A 21,238-nucleotide genomic window follows, 5' to 3' on the forward strand; every position below is an offset into this window, starting at 1 on the left:
TCCCTAATTAAGTGGCCCCCCTCTTCTTCCTCCATCACTGTGTTGGCCTCAAAGGCATCAGCAGACCAGCCAATGGTAGGAAAGAGGATGTGGCACTCACCCCCGCCCAGAACACTCACACACTAACCAATGAGCTCACATGAAGTGGGCAGGGCTCATGTTCGAGCCCTCCCTGCACCTCTCTCTGTCTCTCCTCCTCTCTGCCTCCTGCAGCTAAACTTGCTGTCTCACTCATGCTTCCTGGCTTCACTCACATGCACAGAGAAGGAAGAGCTGTAGAGTCTTAGCCGCACATGGAGCAGCTCTGTCTATTTTAAACCACACCGGATTGGACTCAGGGATATTTTTATATCTCTTGTAGCGTGTGACAGATTGTATGTACAAAGCAGAGCCAGAGCAGAGTTTCTCTATATTTTTTTACCTTTTTATTTTCGGATTTTTATCCATCTGACTGTAGGTGAACGTGTGTGTGACAGAGAGAGAGACAGAGAGAGAGAGTGTGTGTGTTCGAGTGAGCCTGCATGTGTGTGTGAGAGACAAAGAGGACCAGGATGATTGCGGCCCAGCTACTAGCCTATTACTTCACTGAACTCAAGGATGACCAGGTTAAAAAGGTGAGTGCCCTCTGTTTCTTTCGCCTCTGTCTTAGATGTTGTTTTTGTGTGTGTGTGTGTGTGTTTGTGTGTGTGTGTGTGTTGTGGTGTGTGTGTGGGAGAGAAAGAGAGAGACTGAAGCGGAGAAAAAGCTAAAGTTAAGAGGAGAGGAAAGCATGTGTTGCAGAGGTCATTGAGTTTATTCATACTGTCGGCATCAAAACTTTGCTTTGAAAGTTTTCTGTACATGTTAAGAAATGTCGACATATCTTTCTATCTTTCAGGAAGTGAATAAAACATTTGTTGGAGAAATCACTCAGATGCGTTCTTAGTAGTAATAGATCATAGATTTGAATCAAACTGGTTCAGTGAGACGTGACAAACTGCACAGGAGAGTGTTTGTGTAGTAAGATGTGTAAGGAGACGCGACACACGAGTGTGTGACTGGTGGCATGATGTAAGTTTTGAGAGGTGTGGCAAAGAGGAGAGGAGGAAGTCAGAGGAAAGGATGATAAGACAGAGGAGCCGAAGGATGAGAAGGTGAAGGAACTTGACATGAAGGAGCAAAGTCATTTTAGGGGTCACTGACTTTCTTTTCTGATCTTGTTAAAATGATACATTATAGTGCCGTCCATAGTTTTCTTCCTTTGAGATCAGTGGGGTAGAAAGAGACAAATCTCTCTTTTCAGAACTGATAAGAATAGAAAAAAAGAAAAAAATTTAGCTTCTTTTAGCAAGTTTTAAAGCATGATTAAATTTGAAAAAGTTCAGCTTGAGAGAGGAGAAGAAAGACATGAGGTGAGCACCATGAATGTGCCTTTCATAACTGCTCAGCTGAGCGGCCCCCACTGCAAGACTCCTGGGATAACACTGACAGGACCACTCAGAGTAGTGAGTGTGTGAGCTGAGCTTGTCCAGTCACTCAGACTTGCCAGTAATACTGATTGATTGTCAGTTAGTTGTATTCTGTAATCAAATGTAGTCCCGTAATATAAAACTGAGTCGGAGGAGGTTAAAATACTTCCAGACCCGCTTCTGTCATGGTATCTGCCTTTGGGAATGAGATCATCACATTTTGCCTGAATTTGAAAATATTCCATGGCCATTTCTCAACATGTGCTTTTTAATTCACATATGGCGCAAGGTCCCTTTAAGGTCTCCTGCTGATGATGTCACACGTGATTACCGACCGCAGACTCTGCATCAAACCAAATGCTGGTCTTCTTCCTGTATAAATGGAAAAGGTTGTCACACTTCCTTCCTCCATTTTCCTCTCCTGTCCTTCGCTGCTCTCTCAGTCGAGTGAAATTGTGCACTATTTATTCACATGAGACGAACACAAAGCTGTCATTCCCAGGTGTGCCTGCTGCTCCAACGTCAAATTACAGTCTGTTAAGATAAAATACATTTATCAGCAGCAAGGATCTGATGTAATACAACACATCTCCTTCCTTCTTTACTCCTGCTCTCTTCCTCTCCCTGCCTCCCTAAATAGGCCAGCTTTGAACCATGTGACCATAGGTGACAGGAGGAGAAGGCTTACACACAAATACACCCACACGCTTGCACACAGTGCCAGGTGTGTAGCTATTGTGTAGCTTTTCAAAGAGCAGAGTTTGTCTAGGCCTTGACAACAGCTCAGGATTTAAGCAGCCACAATTGAAAGTGGACAGATAATTTCACCACTGCTGTTTTCACACAGACTGGGTTGTATCTGCAGTTGTCAAAGAGCCTCAATCAGCTGAGTGTGTCTTCCCTCAATTCACTGCACTGTCCTTGACTGTACTCCCTGACACACTGTCAGCTGTTAGCAGGCATCCAAAGCAATGTTTTAATGTGTGTGTGCAGATAAGGTAGAAAAAGGTTTGGTGCAGGAGAGGGCAGTGTAGAGGACAGTATTTTTCCACATGGTGAGGCTATGCGTGCACAGCATCGCGCACACGCACATACACAACGGAGTCAAGTTTCAGTGGTTCCCTGAATCACCTCACGGTGACAAGGAGAACAGGGCATTGTTTAGAGGAATGCAAACAGAAAGGAGATGCAGAAGGAGCGAGACGGGGGGAAGAAAAAGGGAGGGCTGGAGAGGCGGAGAGTGTGATCGCTTCCTGAAACTTAAACCAAGGTCTAGGCGGTCTCAGAGAAAGTTGTGTGTCAGAGGTGTGTTTAAGGGCAAACATGGCCTTTACAGACTCATCCGTGCAGACTACAGAGGCTTCGTGTCGCCTCACAGGGGGGTGTCACTGTGCTCAACATTAGGGGAAAAAACTAGACACTCCTTTTTTGGTCAGAAAATTTAAACGATAAACTGAGAAAGTGAAGTTAATTGTGATGAAGATGCCAATGAATCATATTCATTGAGCACAGTAATTTCTTCATTCATGTGAGGTATAAAGCCCACAGCAGAGAAGTTTATCTGAGCTGTGTGAGATCAGGTGATACCCCGCTAAAATAAAGTGCTTAGACATGGTTTCCAGCTGCAGAGTGCTGAGTCATAGTACACTGGTGCTAATTTCTTTCCTGCAGCATGAACTGAATTCAGCCTGTGGTTCAACAGATTTCTCTTAGTTTAATGTGGAGACAGCGTGGACAATGCCTGCTTTTAATCCTCTCTTTTGCAACAAGGACCTGGCAGGTCAGCTAGGAACACATTGTTATTTACGTAGGGTGGCTAAGAATGCATTCTCATTCAATTAGCTGATTAGGAACACATTCTTATTTTAACCAGGCCATTTGAATAAGAATCCAAATTAGTTGAGTGCACATATACTGCATATAAACCCGAAAGTTCACTGAGAACAGTCAAGAGCACTCATGAAGTCATGAAGTAAACCACTATTTATGAATGGTTATGCAATTCTGTATTTGGCAGTACAGTTTCCATCACTGGTAAAGGTTAATAAGAACCTAGAAGTCGAAGAGGCAGCAGCAGTTTGTAGCAGCATCTGGCATGAGCAGAATGCATTGGCAGTAGATCGCCATGTTGAAGCACCAAACATGAATGGATCTGTTTACATCAGCTGACAGCTAGAATGGTGCACAAGATCTACACTAAACCCGTACAGGCTTAATTTCTTCATTCACAGAAGCAATAACAATTCTGTTTCAAGAAGGTTCTACAGAGTTGTGTGTTTCTCGACCACAATTTAGTACAAAGTAAACTCTAGATCAGCAAGACTTGAGTCACATTTTATGGCAAACATGTTAACAAACATTTGGCTAACTTATGTCCTGTTGACATCCATGTTACGTCCAAGGTTTGGACTGGACTGGATGCAGTCACGCCATTGAACTACTGAAGTTGGCATTGATAAAAATGCAATATACTCTTTCAGTGTGAATTAATTTAGGGTGTTATTACCTTGATTGAAAGTCTCTAGTTGACATGAGGCCTCAGTGTTTGGATAAGCTGGATGGACACGACCACAAGGACCACTACAAATTGCACAGCGCTGCAGACTGAGTATTGATTGTCAATAGAATTACCAGTGTGAGCAACCATTACAGGGATTAATTTGTTCCAGTGTAAGTATCACAATTATCAATAAATGGAACTTTAACAAGGTGTCATTTAAAGTGCAAATGTGTTAGTACGGGACCATGGAAAGTTTTTTCACTGTGGATTTTTACTTCATATTCCTCTATAAAATGAAATCATTTTCACATTTACATTCTGTATGGGATGTTGCTGTTAAAACCTGCTGACATTTGTGGTGCAGTAGCTCTTTCTCAAATCTACTTTCGTTTCCTCACATTCAATACATGATCTGGGCCAAACAGACCAAATGCAAAAATACATGCAACAACCTCTTAATAACAGACGTTTTTAAGCTGTTTTAGTGTCTTAATATAGGGGTAAATACACATTGTCACATCAGGACAAATCAGCAGGATGTTAGTGTAGTTGACTTTTAAATGTTCTGCTTTGAATTTTTCAATCTCTGTGGTATTGTTGTTTTGTCATATGCTGACAAGACAAAAACAGAGTGATTTGTTAATGCTGCTTGTATATCTCACACATGCATATTTGTTTATTATATACCAAATGTAGTGACATTTGGTTTTCATGTGCATTGTGTCCATGCATGTTTTTGTAAATGTTTCTGTGGTTGTGACAGATAGAGAGTGTAGTATTTGTGTGTAGTCAGAGAAAGAGAGTGGGGGTTTGTTTACTGTGTAATTGAAATAACAGATGCTGAGGGCCTGCAGGAGCGACATGAGAGGAGGGCGTTGTCAGGCACCAACATGTCACTGCTGTTAAAATGTCTCTTCAAAACACAGCGTAGACCTCAGTGTAAAATACAACTCAGGGTGGGATGTGGGCCAGTTTATAGTGCCGTCCAGAAGATTCACAGTGCGTATGTATTTTGCTGAGCTTATGAAGTTGAGAGGTTACATTTTCTTAGCTGTGGGCTCCTGTCTGACAGGAGCATGTGCTAATGAGCTTTCATCCCAGAGACTCCACATTTAGACAGAATATAAGGAATGTAACACCTACAGAGTCGTTAAAGTTGGACAATGCTGTTCCCATGTAAGTGACTCTCCTGCCATGTTGGCTCACAATCTGGTTGTATTATTCAAATTACCTGTGAATGCCCATCTACTGTATGATAAAAGTGAGACAGAACACTTACAGTAGCTAAAATCTCACATGTCAAAACAACCGATTCTGTAATCATATTCCATTTGACCCTGTACGCTCTCTTTGATTGTCTGTCTGGTAAGAAAACCAAACTATAGTTTTGTGTACATTAAGGTAAATATGTGCTGATTGTAACCTGTATGTCAAAAACACTGGATTTGTCCACACATATGTTTTATACTATGAAGTCCATTTCTGTGGCCAACAGACACATATTCCTTCCTGTAAGTCGCCTCACACCCAAAACTGGCATTGTCCTGAAGCAGTTACCAAAGACCGGAGCTATTGAGGAAATACAGTTAATGCGTGACTCCTAACACAGGAAGTTGCACAATTTCTATCTGATGTCTGATACAATGAGTAACACTAGTAAATTATCACATGGGGCCACAATAAACGTCACAGTACATACAGGAATAGTTAGTATGTGAATACTGAATCATGTGAGCATGTGTGTGAACTATTCTGACCCTGTGAGTGTAATGTATTTCATATACACATAAAGTGGCAAGACAAATTATACAAACTCTCTGGAATCACCTGGTTTTCTGCATTAATTGGTCATAAGATCAAAGTCACAAATGTTAATATCACACAAACAATTAAAATGTCTTGTGTCTTCACTGAACACAGCCACTAAACATTCACAGTGCTGGTGGAAAAGGAAGTGAACCTTTGGATTTAATGACTGGGTGAACCTCCTTTGGCATCAAAAACTTCAAACAAGCTTCTCTAGTAGCTGCTGATCAGACCGCTACAATGTTCAGGAGGATTTGGGGCCAGTCTGCCAACAGAGCTGCTTCAGCTCAGTCATATTCTTCGGCTGTCTGGTGTGAGTGGCTCTCTTCAGGTCACTCCACAGCATCTCTACTGGATCACTCCAAAATGTGGATTTTCTTTGAAGTAATTCTGTAGTACATTTACTTTGATGGTTAGGGTCATTGTCCTGCTGCATCACCCAACATCTACTGAGCTTCATCAGGTGGGCAGCCACCCTGACATTATCCTGTAAGAGACCCTGATAAACTTTGCGATGATGTTGAGCTGTCACAGGTCCAGAGGCAGCTAAAGCCCCAAATCATGATGCTCCCTCCACTGTACTTCACCTTTGAGATGATGTTTTTCATGTTGGTATGCAGTGCCCTTTTTAGACCCTACATTGTGCTTCATGTTCTTCCCAAACAATTCAACCTTAGTTTCTTCAGTCCATTACACATTTCCCTAATAGTGTTGTGGAGAGTCAAGCTGCTCTTTGGCAAACCTCAGGCACAGGAATGTTTTTTTTGGCAAGCTGTAACTTCCTCCATGATGGACTGATGAGTATCTAAACTACGCTTACTTTCTCTCGCCCCTGTGTATACTGTACATCTCAAAGATTCTGGGAGTCATCGTTATGAAACAGACTGATGATAATCCAGTTATCATTCCTACTGACAACTGGAAGAGTTAATCCTGCTTAGCTTCGCCGTCTTTTTACAGAGCAGGACATAATGAATGTGACATTTAACCAGTTATGTGTGACTGATATTCTGCTCTTGGTTTGCCACACTGTCAGATCATAAAGCAGGTCTTTGCTTCATCAAACTGTGTGATGCAACAGTAGATTTCACCAGTATTGTTTAACATCCTGTTCCCTGGAAGGCCACAGCCTACAGCTCAGGCTTTGTGTTTTGTATCTGCAGCACTTTCCACACTGGGCAGTTTCGAGAGGCAAATAAATTGATCAATACATATGATTTCTAGACCTGTGCTCTATCTGTGGATTTGGCTTTCCTGACATGAATAGATTGTAACTTTTCACCCTGTCTTTCCTGGTCTTGCTCTGTGTTACATGGATGATGCTGTGTTTTTTTATTATACACTGACTGTACATTATGACCACAGTGTAATGGGTACATTCATAGACTTTAGTTCACGAACTCTGCAATAAAGAAATATAAAAGTATTTATTATGTTATATGGCTGTGATTCATATCTGGGTGAAGCAGGCTGGGATCAATGAAGTTGTATTTCAGTCAATCAGGAAGTGGATTATCTTCATGGATGACTGAAACATTAATGGATGGGGAGTTGGTCATGTTCACTGCATCATTATGCTTATGGAAAATGTCATTAACAAATCCAGTAAATCTCTGTTACTTCAGTTATAAACTAAAAGTAAATTAGGGGAAGTGTAACAGGAAGATGTTGCGTATACTGTATTTCTGGATGATTAATGGTCAAGATTAAGAAGACTGATGCTTTGTTTTTTTTTTGTTTAATGTTTCATTTCAGATCGATAAGTACCTGTACTCCATGCGTTTCTCTGATGAGACGTTACTGGACATCATGCAGCGCTTTCGGAGGGAACTGTCCAAAGGACTGGGTCGGGACACTAACCCCACTGCTGCTCTAAAGATGCTACCAACGTTTGTGCGATCAATCCCAGATGGTTCAGGTGAGTATCTCTAACTCTCATTGTAACCATTGTTGGCTTATCTGAACCTCACGAGTCAAGCACTTTCTGTGATGAAATCAATATCAAAACCAGTTTGACTCTTTTATCACTGGATGAATGAGTGTCCACGAAGGTCAGCTACTCAACATTGTTGTTCCTGCTAAAGAATAAAACCAGTGTTTGTGAACATGGAGCCCTGCAACCTGGTCCAAATTTGGAGAATCCTTTGAAGAGAAAAGGATCTACTAAAATAGCAAAATCATATTTTTTTATCTCCTCTTTGCTTAGCCTGTCATGGCATGTAGTCTAACTCTACCTCATCCAAATATTAAAGGTATTGATACAAAATAGACAGGAAGGACTATTTTGTAAGAGAAGCTAACTAAAATGCATTTTTACCAATACGATTCAGCTCTGTAGAGTTACAGTGATGCAGTCACCAGGACAGTGTGTTGTAATGGAGAGATGGATAGATAAGGTCTGACATTCATGAAGTGTGTCCAGTTGACTTGATCCACCTGCATGTTGGAAGAAACAAGTTGTAACCACAGTAAAACGTAAGCCTTATGGAGACAGCTCTGGTGCTGTGATGTAAGCCCAGGTTCTTTTAGCTGTGAGTCAACAGTGCTAACCACTACAGTGTTTGCAGTCAGATTAGATTAGTAGCAGAACCACTTGCGACAGTTGCTGATGACGAAAATTGAAGGTGTTTATCTGGTTGGAGAACAATACAATCCTGAGACCATGCTGATGGGTAATTGTGTTACACAGATAAGTTTTCCTCTTGTAAGGAATGGATGACAAAACTCCTTTTGCGTACCTTAATCTAACATGAATTTGAGATCGAAACTGTTTCCTCTTGCTACACTTGCTCCTCCCTCTCTCCCTGTCATTACATCACTGTCTGCTGCATGCTGTCTAATCCTAATTTACTGCAGTACTTCTGCCCTGGTAATTCACGTGAATGTGAGTCAGAATCATGTACGTGATGTACTTGTGGAAGAGTGTGTCTGTCCACACACACACACACACACACACACACACACACACACACACACACACACACACACACACACATACACACACACACACAAACACACTGCAAAGATTAGAACTAATCCTCCCACCGTTGTTAGTGAAGACAGTGATAGTGAAAGTCCTAAAGTTACATGCATGCACACAGAATTATATAACAATGTGTTTTTAAATATATACCTGGCATCACACAGTTAAATGTTGCTGTTGTTCAAAGGCTAGCAGCCTCCTCTGAATGGATGAAGTATTCCTAATACTTTTTTCTATGATGCTGCACACGTTTATGGATAAATGCTTGTTTTGTGTTAGTTTAGTTTTTTTGAACCACAGTAGCAGTGTTTGGCAGAGATTTGAAGGGATGGGATTATTATTCTGACTGGTTAGAGAGAGCAAGAATTAGCCTGTGTGTTGTGAAGACATTTAATGGTTCGCCATCTTCTTACTGTCAGCCACTACACTGTGTTTAATTAATCTAGTAGATTTTCAAATGTGCACAAATGACACCGAACAGCCATGAAAAAATAACAGTTTACAGATTTACTCCATGGCTTGCTTAAAGACTTGAATATAAAAGAAGTATTTTATGTTTTTCATTATTTTAAAACTATGATTGCAATCTGCCATGGTGTCTTGTTTCCTAGTTTGAAAACTGGTTTCTGCTCATCTCTTCTGCATTTACATTCTTTCCTGACAAATTATCAGTCACTCTCCCCCATCTGAACTACACTGACCTGACCTTGCATTCTGATCTGCACAAAAAGTTGCAGCACAAGACTCCAATAATGTGAAATTACACTGCTGGGTAAAATTTTCTAATATTATTTTAAAATCTTTTCTCAGAAACAACATAATGTGGCAATAATGTTTAAATCATTGTCTTCAGTATTCATTGCTAGCATTTTCTGAAAGCAGTTAAAGTTGGACTACTTCCAAATAATGAGCTTTTTACTCTAAACTCTGTGTTTGCAGCAGCACCAAGAACTTTCTGACAAGTCGCAGCACGTCTTGTTTTTACTTTCTGAATGTGTGCTTGAGGTGAGGGGCTACAGTTTGATTTGTTTGTACTGGAACACTTAGGAATAAGAGTTGGAAAGAAACAGGAATAACAAGAAGGGAGCAGACCGTAACTGTGATGAGTTAGGTGGGACTGCCTGGTTTATCACCTCTTATCAATGGTCAGTACGCTCTCTGAGTCCTTTTACTAATCACTCATGATAAACAGTGAAATACTATTGCAGTTAATCTAAAGAGGAAGCTAAACTGACATCACTGCTTATTCCCAAGTGACAACTAATAATTGTATACCAGATTTTTATGGGATTTGCTCTTGATCTCATGTTACAGACGCCATCAACACCTATTTTTAGGGGTGAGGATGGGGGTTAAGATCAAGCTCAATAATTTTCTTTCTCCAACCTCATTTTAAGAACTACATTTTTAACACACTAGTTTAATTTCCTGGAGATGATATTTACTGAGCAAAATAGCTGCTCACAGTAATAATTATCTCACAGCTCAACAGGAGGTCTATCAGTTTGAATGAAAGGAAACCAGGTTTACTGCTTTTCCCAGCTGGATAATAACAGTTTACATATGATTATTTACCTATGAAGCATCATCTCTGATAAGCTCTTGACCAGGTGGTATGGCTACCATAACTCTTTTGTTGGTGTTGGGCAATCGTTAACCAATAAAAAAAACGGAAGTTGATCTTGCAGCAAGTCTGAATAGAGAGTCAAGCAAACCTACAGTATATACACCAGCATACACACATAAGTATGCATATAAAAACATAGTGTTAGACTGCAAACCTTATTTTCTATGTATTTATTTACTTATTTATTGTTATATGAGTTGATGGATGTCAGTTTTTGCCCAAAGACACGACATAGCTTTGGATAAAAGCTATCTGTAACATTGCTTCTTCCTCATGTTGCTTATAGGCTGCACATCATGTGACATTCATTCACTGTAGAGTAATAGTGAGAGGTGTGTTTGTTTGCTTAGCTAACAGAAGAAAGTTGTACTGATATTACATGTCTTCCTGTTGGGTAAAGATCTAGTCCAGAGCTGTCTTTATTAGCTGCACATTCTTCAGTAATGTCAGCAACACTTTATTTATGAAGAAAACCAAAGGACTAATGCTGAAACCTAGCCCTCTTACAGGGGGATATATCTGCTACAAATGAAAAGATCAGTGTATAAGTATATAACCATGTACCTAACAGCAGAATGATTATTATCCCTACTCTTTCTGTCTCAACAGAGAAAGGAGACTTCATTGCGTTGGATCTGGGAGGCAGTAACTTCAGGATCCTCCATGTCAGAGTGAGCCATGAGAAGAAACAGACTGTTCAGATGGAGAGTCAAATCTACGACACGCCAGAGGACATAATTCACGGAGGTGGAACGAGGGTAGGTTTATACTGAAATACACAAACGCACACACATAGAGTCTCTCTTCAGCTCAACCTGAGACAACCTCTCCCTCTTTCCACCTGTGTTCCAGCTGTTCGACCATGTGGCAGAGTGTCTCGGGGACTTCATGGAAAAACACAACATCAAAGACAAGAAACTCCCAGTTGGTTTTACCTTCTCCTTCCCCTGCCAGCAGACCAAACTAGATGAGGTAAAACAAAATCAGACTGAGCAACCAGTACCTCTCTTGCTTATACAGTTTGCTGTATAGTTGACATCCTTGTGACACATGACGCTTTATTATCTTTCATTCAAATATCTGAATATATTACCATACAGGCCACTTAAATTACATGTTGTCACGCCTGTGATGGAGGCCTGATCTATAGTAATGCATGTGCCAAGCTCTGCCCGACAAAAACCAAGTCTCTATTAAGCATTAAATCCTTCTGTTTCTCATTTTCCCTCCGGCTGTGTTTCTGTCTGTCTCCAGGGCTATCTGATAACATGGACAAAGCGTTTCAAGGCTGGTGGAGTGGAGGGGATGGATGTTGTCAAGCTGCTCAACAAAGCTATTAAGAAACGAGGAGTGAGTCTTATCCTTTCTCATTTGTGCTCATTTGATCCTGCACTTCACTACTGTAGTCTAAGGTTATCAACAGGTTTATCCTAATGAATTTGGTTTAATTCAGACTGGGATGCAGAATGGCACAGATGACAGGAGATTTTTTCCTTATGCATGTGTGTGTGTGTGTTCATTATTTCAGGACTATGAAGCTGACATCATGGCTGTGGTAAATGATACAGTTGGAACGATGATGACCTGTGGTTTCGATGATCAACGCTGTGAAGTCGGCATCATCATCGGTATGTGTATTTAGATACTCATGGGTATTTGCCAGTGTTACACCTTAAATTAAATTTAAGTATCCTCAAGATTAATCAAACAAATAGAAGAGAAATTAGATAAAACTGTAAGGATATGTATTTCTGTGCGTTCAGGTACTGGCACCAATGCGTGCTACATGGAGGAGCTGCGTCACATTGATCTGGTGGAGGGAGACGAGGGCAGGATGTGTGTGAACACTGAGTGGGGAGCCTTTGGAGACGACGGCAGACTGGAAGACATCAGGACAGAGTTTGACAGAGAGATAGACCGAGGCTCTCTCAACCCTGGCAAACAGCTGTATGTTAAAGAAAAGCCGTCACAGCCTTATTCATCCCTGAAAGAATCTAAATGAGTTCGTTTTTAAGCTGCAGGAAACACAGACTCATCTGATGATTATGTGTCAGTTACTCAGCCTGCTGATGTCTTTTACGTAGAGAGAAAGATGAATATTATTTGGAAAATGTTTATTCATTTATACTAAAACAAAAAAAATCTAGTAGTTACTAAAAACCTTAAGGATAACTGATATACCTCCAACCCTGTGCGGTTGATGATGCTGTGCTTTAAGATCTAAGTTATCCTGCATGTTTGTCATTGAAACAGGTTGCCACAGAAGTCTTGCACTGTGTTACTATGACTAGTAGAGAAAGAGGCAGTGCTCTCTGTTCACCCTCTGCCCTTGGTTTTTCAACATGAGAGAGGTAGAATCAGTAAAAATTTGAGATGACTATAGCCCCACCATGAGGCGAGTGGCGTCTGAATTAGCACATTTAAAGCTTCCTCAAAATAAACAAACAGGTATAAAAAATTAAGTTGCCAAAAACACAAATAGTTGCATCTTTAACTATTGTAGAAGAGTCATATGTTTGAAAAAGTACGGTATCAAGATGTTCTGGGCGTCTGTTTTACACACTTCTTGTTTCTTTCACTGTGCCGTAGATTTGAGAAGATGGTCAGTGGTATGTACATGGGGGAGCTGGTGCGTCTCATTCTGGTGAAAATGGCCAGAGAGGGCCTGCTGTTTGAGGGAAGGATCACCCCTGAGCTACTCACTAAAGGAAAGTTTGAGACCAAGCACGTCTCAGCCATAGAGAAGTAAGTCAAACTGCAGGGTTACAAACTGTAGATTCAACTGCACTTTAATAATCAAGCAGTTACAAAACTAAATCATTTTAAATTCAATCATATTATTTTAGTTATATAGTCAGTTATATTGTCTCTTCCCTCTCTCTGTGTCACTCTTCTGTTTAGGAGTAAGGAAGGACTGACCAAAGCCAGAGAGATTTTAACCAGACTCGGTGTGGAGCCCTCGACTGATGACTGCATCGCTGTGCAGCATGTATGTACTGATGCTGAAATACCGCTTGAATCATGTGAATCCTCTTGCCACAGAAGTCGTTTAAAATACAGAAACGATACATGGTCAAAGTATTTCCAATTCAAACGAATTGTTTAAAGCATTTCTATTTGGATGCATAAAACTGGCATCCATAATCATGAACTGCCATACATTGTTTATAACATATCTGACGTTGTGCTGTAAAAACCACTTGCATAAAATGAGATGCTTTGTTTATCTTGTTCTACAGTTCATTAAGTTTGGATGTGCTGCTTGATGGCTTTCTCCCCTCACCTCTGCTTTTCCCTCAGGTTTGCACCATTGTGTCTTTCCGCTCTGCCAACCTGATAGCTGCCACCCTGGCTGCCATCCTAATGAGGCTAAAGGAGAACAAAGGTGTGTCACGACTCCGAACCACCGTAGGCATCGATGGCTCTCTCTACAAGATGCACCCACAGTGAGTGACAGTAATATACAAACATTATATATCAGCACTGGTTTCATTTGTTTTTATCCCTTTTGTTATCATGCATCTCATTATTGCTCCTCACTTTCCCAATACAATCTTTGACAGCTGCTGTCAGAGGCTCAGGAGTGGGTTATAAACCATGTTGTGTGTTATCAGTTTACACACAAACTGAAGAAGAGGAAATTTGCTATTCAAACTGTTAAAATTTCAACACTTCAATTCTTCACCTATTTCAGGTATGCCCGTCGTCTTCATAAGACAGTCCGTCGTTTGGTCCCGGACTCTGATGTTCGATTCCTCCTATCGGAGAGTGGCAGTGGAAAGGGCGCTGCCATGGTAACAGCTGTGGCCTATAGACTCGCTGACCAATCACGACAAATCGCAGAAACACTGTCCGAATTCCGCCTGACAACGGAACAGCTGCTGGAGGTGAGGACAGAGAGACACTGTAGTGTGTGTGTGTGTGTGTATAACAACAATAAATAGACATATACACACACTGATACTGTGATAAGTCATTTGTAAGGATGTGTGTGTGTGTGTGTGTGTGTGTGTGTGTGTGTGTGCGTGCGTGCATCTTTAACTGTGTCTCACTTCATGAATTCAAATATTTTTTATTTCTTTAGGTAAAGAAGCGAATGAGGGCAGAGATCCAAAATGGCCTTTCGAAGAGCACTCAGGACTGTGCTACTGTCAAAATGCTGCCAACCTTTGTACGAAGCACTCCAGATGGCACAGGTGACACACACACACACACACACACACACACACACACACACACACACACACACTCGTGCACATACATACATTCATATTCAAGCTGTCAACTTGTGACTGGATATGTGTGTCTGTTGGGAAGAAAAAGTTCTCTGTGTATGTGTATGTGTGTATGTGTGTGTGTGTGTGTGTGTGTGTGTGTGTGTGTGTGTGTTTGGTTACTGTTTTTATTGATCCATCCGTTTCTCTGTCTCTTTTTCTGCCAGAGAATGGAGATTTCCTGGCCTTGGATTTAGGAGGAACCAACTTCAGAGTTCTGCTGGTCAAGATTCGTTCTGGCAAGAGGAGAACAGTGGAGATGCACAACAAGATCTACGCCATTCCTCTAGAAGTGATGCAAGGCACAGGAGAGGAGGTAAGGTCCATCAGTCAGTCTATGTTAAACTGACAAAAGTAATACAGAAAGAGCACCAGAGAGAGAAAGAAACAAGGATGAGTTAAAAGCTTTGAACTTAACCTCCTGTTACCTTGGTGGTACTGTAAAGATTAGGGCAGTTAAGTAGGAGGTTGGGGGGGGGGTAGGATAGAAATAGGATAGAAGCAGGGAAGGTCGATAGGTTAGAGGCCGACAGATATAGAGAGGTTGATTGGTCAAGATTAGCATTGAGTTGACAGCCTTTTAAAACATTGATTCGAACTTGTGCACTGGCTTAGGCTAATCCTGTCTGTCACCTTTTGGCTTTTTCACCCCTCTGTCTGTCACTGTCTTATTGTCATATGTCACACATATACTTTGCCTAGTTAGACCTTTTGCTCACTGTCGTATGGGACAACTTTCTTCTTTTGTCATATTTATTCATATATGTAGTTTAGTCAAGTCACACAAAATCTAATAAACACCTAATATTTAAGGTTCACAGGGTTAAAATAGAATAAAATGTGACAAATGTTGTGTACTGTAGTATCACACATAGTTGTATCTTCCCTCTCCTTCCAGTTGTTTGATCACATTGTGCAGTGCATCAGTGACTTCCTGGATTACATGGGGATGAAGAACGCTCGTCTTCCCCTGGGCTTCACCTTCTCATTCCCCTGCCGACAGACCAGCCTGGATGCTGTGAGTGTGTCCCTCTTCCCTCCTCTCTGATATACTCTGCTGTGTCTTACTTACTCTTACTTGGCAAAACATGAACTTTCAAGCAGCATTTCTGTCGTTAGCTCGACAACAGTGCGTCTCATGAGCCCAAAGACAGTCAGACATCATATGCAAGATATGACAATCTTCAATTCTGTGTGTGTGTGTGTGTGTGTGTGTGTGTGTGTGTGTGTGTGTGTGTGTGTGTGTGTGTGTGTGTGTGTGCGTGCGTGCAGGGCATCCTGGTGACATGGACAAAAGGCTTCAAGGCGACAGACTGTGAAGGAGAAGATGTGGTGGGACTGCTGAGGGAGGCCATTAAGAGGAGAGAGGTAGGAGAAGCAGCATCATTCAGTCAAACATGACACTGCAAAAATGTGATATAGTGATGTAGCATTACCTCATGTGTTTCCTCTTTAGGAATTTGACCTGGATGTAGTGGCCGTAGTCAACGATACAGTGGGAACCATGATGACTTGTGCCTACGAAGAACCCACCTGTGAGATTGGACTGATCGCTGGTTAGTTTACCTGATAATGACTCTTTTTGATAAATGTTCAGTTTTCTGTTCTCTACCCATCTAATGCGTCTGTCTGATTCCAGGCACTGGCAGTAATGCATGTTACATGGAGGAGATGAGGAACATTGAGATGATTGAGGGAGATGAGGGACGGATGTGTGTCAACATGGAGTGGGGGGCTTTTGGAGACAACGGATGCCTTGACGACATCAGGACAGAGTACGACCGCGCTGTGGATGACTTCTCGCTTAATCCAGGCAAACAAAGGTGGAAATCCCCCTCGCACACACACACACACACACACACACACACACACACACACACACACACACACACACACACACACACACACACATATTCTTATAAATGACTTACAGTATCTGTGGTTGTGTGTGTATATGCCTATTTATGTGTATGTTTTGTGCTTGGGTTTTACAGATATGAGAAAATGTGCAGCGGCATGTACCTTGGTGAAATTGTGCGAAACATCCTCATAGACATGACCAGGAGAGGATTCCTGTTCAGAGGGCAGATTTCTGAGACACTGAAGACTAGAGGCATCTTTGAAACAAAGTTCCTCTCACAGATAGAGAGGTAAAAAATGGGCACTATGTTTTGTTTTTCTTTGTTTGCGTCGAGTGAAAATGCATTACTCGAGGAGGTGAAAAGTACTTTTGTCGCTTTTGTATTATCATTATCTCCTGTGAAAGTGGCAGCATCACTGCCTGTAGACTGCACTGTGTAGAACGGCATCTGCATTAAATTATCATTATTTATTTCACTGTCAGGCCTTTGATGTTCTTATCCTTTTAAAGTTGCATTTGCAGTTTTGGTTGAGTTTATTTCCCTTCTGATGTTGACTCTTTTCTGTGTGTGTGTGTGTGTGTGTGTGTGTGTGTGTGTGTGTGTGTGTGTGTGTGTTTTTAGTGACAGATTGGCTTTGCTGCAGGTCAGATCCATCCTGCAACACTTAGGACTGGACAGCAGCTGTGATGATAGTATCATAGTAAAAGAGGTAAGAAACAATAAGAAACCATTATATTAAAATAAGTTTTTCAAATTAGTACCAAATCAAAACATTAGCATGCAAGCATGTCTCGTAGCGTGTTTCGTAGCTAATCCAGTCTCGTGCTCAACCCTTGACAATACAACAAGAGCAGTAATCAACACAAACTCTTGACCCTTTTTGCACCACACATGGTGTTTGGAGAGAATATAGGATTTATTGCAAGGCTGTTGTACTAGACTGCATCAGTTTTGTACCTAATAAAATGGCAGCTGAGTGTAAATACTGGACAGAGAACATTGTGAAAAAGTCTGAGCTCCACAATACATTGTTATCAGGCTTGTCTTGTGAAAGAGCAAGGCTTTTGAGACAATACGAGAGTCAACACAGAGCAGACTCTCAGCATTCTCAGCATTTGTGGAGTTCTGACTTGGCAAACTGTGTCATTTACATTTAACTGCTGCAGTAATGATAACGTTTTTCACCTTTAGGTATGTGAAGCAGTGTCACGTCGTGCAGCTCAGATTTGTGGGGCAGGAATGGCGGCTGTGGTCGATAAGATCAGAGAGAACCGTGGACTGGACCATCTCAACATCACTGTAGGGGTGGATGGGACACTCTACAAACTACATCCACAGTGAGTTTAATACTTCAATAACTGATCATACAAAATTATTCACTGTCTATTAAAGTGCATAAGAAATCAAGGTGAGATGTAACCTATGATGACCAGGCCTTTCAGTCATGCCCTGAACTGACTAGGCTAAAGGACTACTACACACACATTCACCTTATTTACATGACAACAGTATTTGGTTACTGTCATCCCTGGGGTGGAAATTACTATGCAGAAGACGAGCAAATACAAACAAAGGCAGGCTCAACCTGTTGATTAGAGCTGCAGGCCATTATAACTGAAATTTGTCATGGCAGTTTTCTTTCTTAGTCATCTCACGACAACTATTTTGCAACGTACTCAACATTTTTTAACCAGCTTTATAGTAAGTGCACAAAGAAAACCACAATGTCTTGTAGTGATCAACTGATTACATACACTGGTCTGATCCACTGAACTGGTGTACAGCTAATGTAATGACATCATATTGTAAAAAAACTAATGACCATGTGATCACTGAGCCAGTTCATGGCATGCAGAGTACAAGTCGTTAGATTACATTCATGTCAACAGACATGTCTCATGCTTTATTGCATTCAGGTCATGTTGAGTCATGCTTTAGGCATGTCGTGATCAAATATAAGACATGTTGCCAGTTGCACAGTACAAGAGGGATACCTGAGTTTAAATGGCTTCTCTCACTTAACCTCCTGTCTTCAATGTCAGTATCTGCTCAAAAGCTCCATTAGTGAAACATTATTGTTAAAGTGCCTAACCCCTTTCAATTTGCAGCCAGAGTCTTAGTTTCTCCTGAATTTGCCACTGTTTATGCAAAGCTCACATTACCAGCAGAGGCAGTCCCTTGTTCAGATGGAAGAGCTCTGGCTGTTTGGCACCTGCATATACAAACTGTTGTTCAACTTGCTAAACATGTAACAGGCAAGTTTGCAGGCCTCCCACCTGCAGGCTGATTCAGTCCAGCTGTAGCAAACCAGGATCTCACTCACTCACTGAGGTGTTAGTGTTGCACCCTGCTTCACCTCAAACTTACATTTAGACTGCCTCCGTTTTTCTAATTCAGTACAGTATTTTTCACTTCACTGTTTAACATTATGTCAAATCTTTTGTCTCTGTATAGTTTCTCGGGGATCATGCACCAAACAGTTAATGAACTGGCTCCTCAGTGTAATGTCAACTTCTTGCTGTCAGAGGATGGCAGTGGGAAAGGAGCTGCACTCATCACAGCCGTGGGCTGCCGGCTAAGACAAGAGCTGAACAATAAATAGTAAATGTCTCTTCTGTCTCACTGTTATCTCCCCACTTTTCTGGGTTCTCTCTCTACTCTTGTCTTTCACTATTTGCTCACCCATTGTCTCCTTTTCCTCCTAAATCAAACCAGTCCAGTCAATGCATCACGCTCCAGTAGCTGCTTTAGTCTGTCTGCGTGACAGAGAGAGAAGGAGATAGCTTTCTCTGCTGTGTGTAGTAGCAGAGAGTAAGGCACTATCTTGTAGTTAGATTTTTTGATTAACCATTGTAACAATAGCCAAATCCTTAAGGTCTTTGCATTTTTTTGATTTCTGAGGTTAAACTCATCATAGAGATAAAACATGCACACTCAACTCCTGAGAAAATGTGCAGAGCAGAAAAAAACAAAGACTTCACACAGTGCTCCTATGTCGCCATTTGGAGGATTCCTCTGATAACTGAAGTCTGTTGCAATACAACGAGCACAGCAGCTGCAGGGCCATTTCAACAGAAAATTGCAGTATTAAAAACTTGATCCTTGCAACATGTTCAGTAGAGGCAGGGACATAAAGAAACACACTGGTTCAGTCCAAAGTCACCCAAAATGTGTCTGCTGTAGGCTACTCATTTATTTTAAAAGGGAATGAGGTGATATATATAAATGTGTAATGAGATGAATGGGAATATTTTTGTTTTAAGTTTTTAATATCTTACCCAGATATAATACAATATGTTATACATACATTGTTGCTATTTATTTTATTTTTATATTGGGAGATGTTGAAAAATTTTGGCGTTGCAATAATAATGCACACAGAGGAAGCCATCGTCCAAAATACCCTCACACGGTACCTGTGCTGTTAATGAGGGCATGACATGAAAGCCATGTCGCGTGCTCGCTGAATGTGCACATTTGTTCTAATTTAAGACGGCAATCTTATTCTTCTCTAATGTACTCTACTGTAAAATATGTCCAAAGAGCACTTGTATTTTACTAAGTAGAAATCCTGTTGTTGGTACTGATCACAGCTGCTGATAATTTGTTGTCGTCTTAAGAAGTGCTGACTTCCCTCATCACCACAGTGAAGCTTACCAGTCACCTAGCAACAGCCATGAAACAGTAATGAGGTGCTAACATAGATGCCAGAAGAACAACAATGGCCAAACTGTGTATAAGAGGAATGTTACAGTAGTTGAAACTTTAAGGGGAATTTAAACTTTTTGGAAATAAAGCTCCTTCCTACTTTCCACACTCCCTGTTCTCCATGTGCTTCTAACGGCTCAGAAGGGTGTTTAAGTGAACTACTGTATGGCTCCAGTCAAGTAGCACAATTCTTACAAATTCAATATTTATTTTTCTCTTTATTAAAAACAAATAATCATATTAATGACTGCTACTTATGATACTCATTGAAGGATTTATATTTACAAAGGTTTATTTGGTCACTCGGTTTTCTGAGAAATTTTTATTTAGGCTGGCCTTTTTTAATCTCACATAAATATATTCTCGACTATAAGAAGAAAAATGTTTTTAATATATGATATATGCATTCTTACACTTGGTATCCAGGACAGGGTATCATAAGCCAATGGCAGTTGTAATGCAAGGATGAACCCTTGAGATGTTACTAAAAATTTTACTGCCATCATAGTGAACCACTGTTGAAATTCTGGCTTGTGGGGACAAGATAACACCAGTCCAACCTGAAGCCAATACTGATAACAAATTACAGCCATGAAAGTACAAACTAGTTGAATTTCCATTCCCACCTACTGCCAAGATAAAGAAGGCCAGCCGCTCCAGCAGGTCTTCAGCTACCCTGCCCTCAGAGGTCCGTCTAAAAGCCGTCCCCATCACACAAAAACCTTAATCTCTTTGCCTCTGTTCACGAAACCCAGACTGTATCTGTCCAACACTGTCAATCAACCAGGCACTAAATAAAACCAAACCTGTGTCAATCTGCTGTTGTAGTTCTTTACACCAGAGATTTTGTACTCGTGTATGTATAGATTTAGTTTGATGATGGTGTCACTGTTCTATACAAACATAAGCTCAAACCCCAATGTGTGTTACTATTAGTCCCAAGTGTTGCTGAGCAGTGCACTAACTCTGCACCAGCTCCACACCTGTTTACAGTAGTTCCAGCAGTCATACATGTAGAAAAACCTCAATG

General features: G+C 41.1%; 1 protein-coding gene across 1 annotated transcript; it reads left to right on the forward strand.

Moving 5' to 3' along the window:
• The first annotated feature begins 245 nt into the window (after nt 1-245).
• Nucleotides 246-21,025, forward strand: hk1 (hexokinase 1). The gene is made up of 21 exons (XM_022745455.1): nt 246-614; nt 7,510-7,672; nt 10,974-11,122; nt 11,217-11,336; nt 11,619-11,714; nt 11,893-11,992; nt 12,128-12,311; nt 12,954-13,109; nt 13,266-13,353; nt 13,665-13,810; nt 14,059-14,251; nt 14,449-14,560; nt 14,806-14,954; nt 15,537-15,656; nt 15,911-16,006; nt 16,095-16,194; nt 16,278-16,461; nt 16,633-16,788; nt 17,122-17,209; nt 17,692-17,837; nt 18,955-21,025. The coding sequence occupies exons 1-21, from the start codon at nt 552-554 to the stop codon at nt 19,100-19,102; spliced, it is 2,757 nt and encodes a 918-aa protein (XP_022601176.1). The 5' UTR covers nt 246-551; the 3' UTR covers nt 19,103-21,025.
• The last annotated feature ends 213 nt before the right edge of the window (nt 21,026-21,238 follow it).

This window comes from Seriola dumerili, unplaced genomic scaffold, assembly GCF_002260705.1.
Source record: "Seriola dumerili isolate Sdu_G_001 unplaced genomic scaffold, Sdu_1.0 BDQW01000003.1, whole genome shotgun sequence".
Classification (NCBI taxonomy): Eukaryota; Metazoa; Chordata; class Actinopteri; order Carangiformes; family Carangidae; genus Seriola; species Seriola dumerili.

Bases quoted from the DNA above. Each gene is read 5' to 3' on its own strand.
- hk1 (XM_022745455.1), top strand. From the start codon at position 552: ATGATTGCGGCCCAGCTACTAGCCTATTACTTCACTGAACTCAAGGAT. The intron at 7,673-10,973 runs GTGAGTATCTCT...CTGTCTCAACAG, and splicing joins ATCAATCCCAGATGGTTCAG to AGAAAGGAGACTTCATTGCG. The intron at 11,993-12,127 runs GTATGTGTATTT...CTGTGCGTTCAG, and splicing joins TGAAGTCGGCATCATCATCG to GTACTGGCACCAATGCGTGC.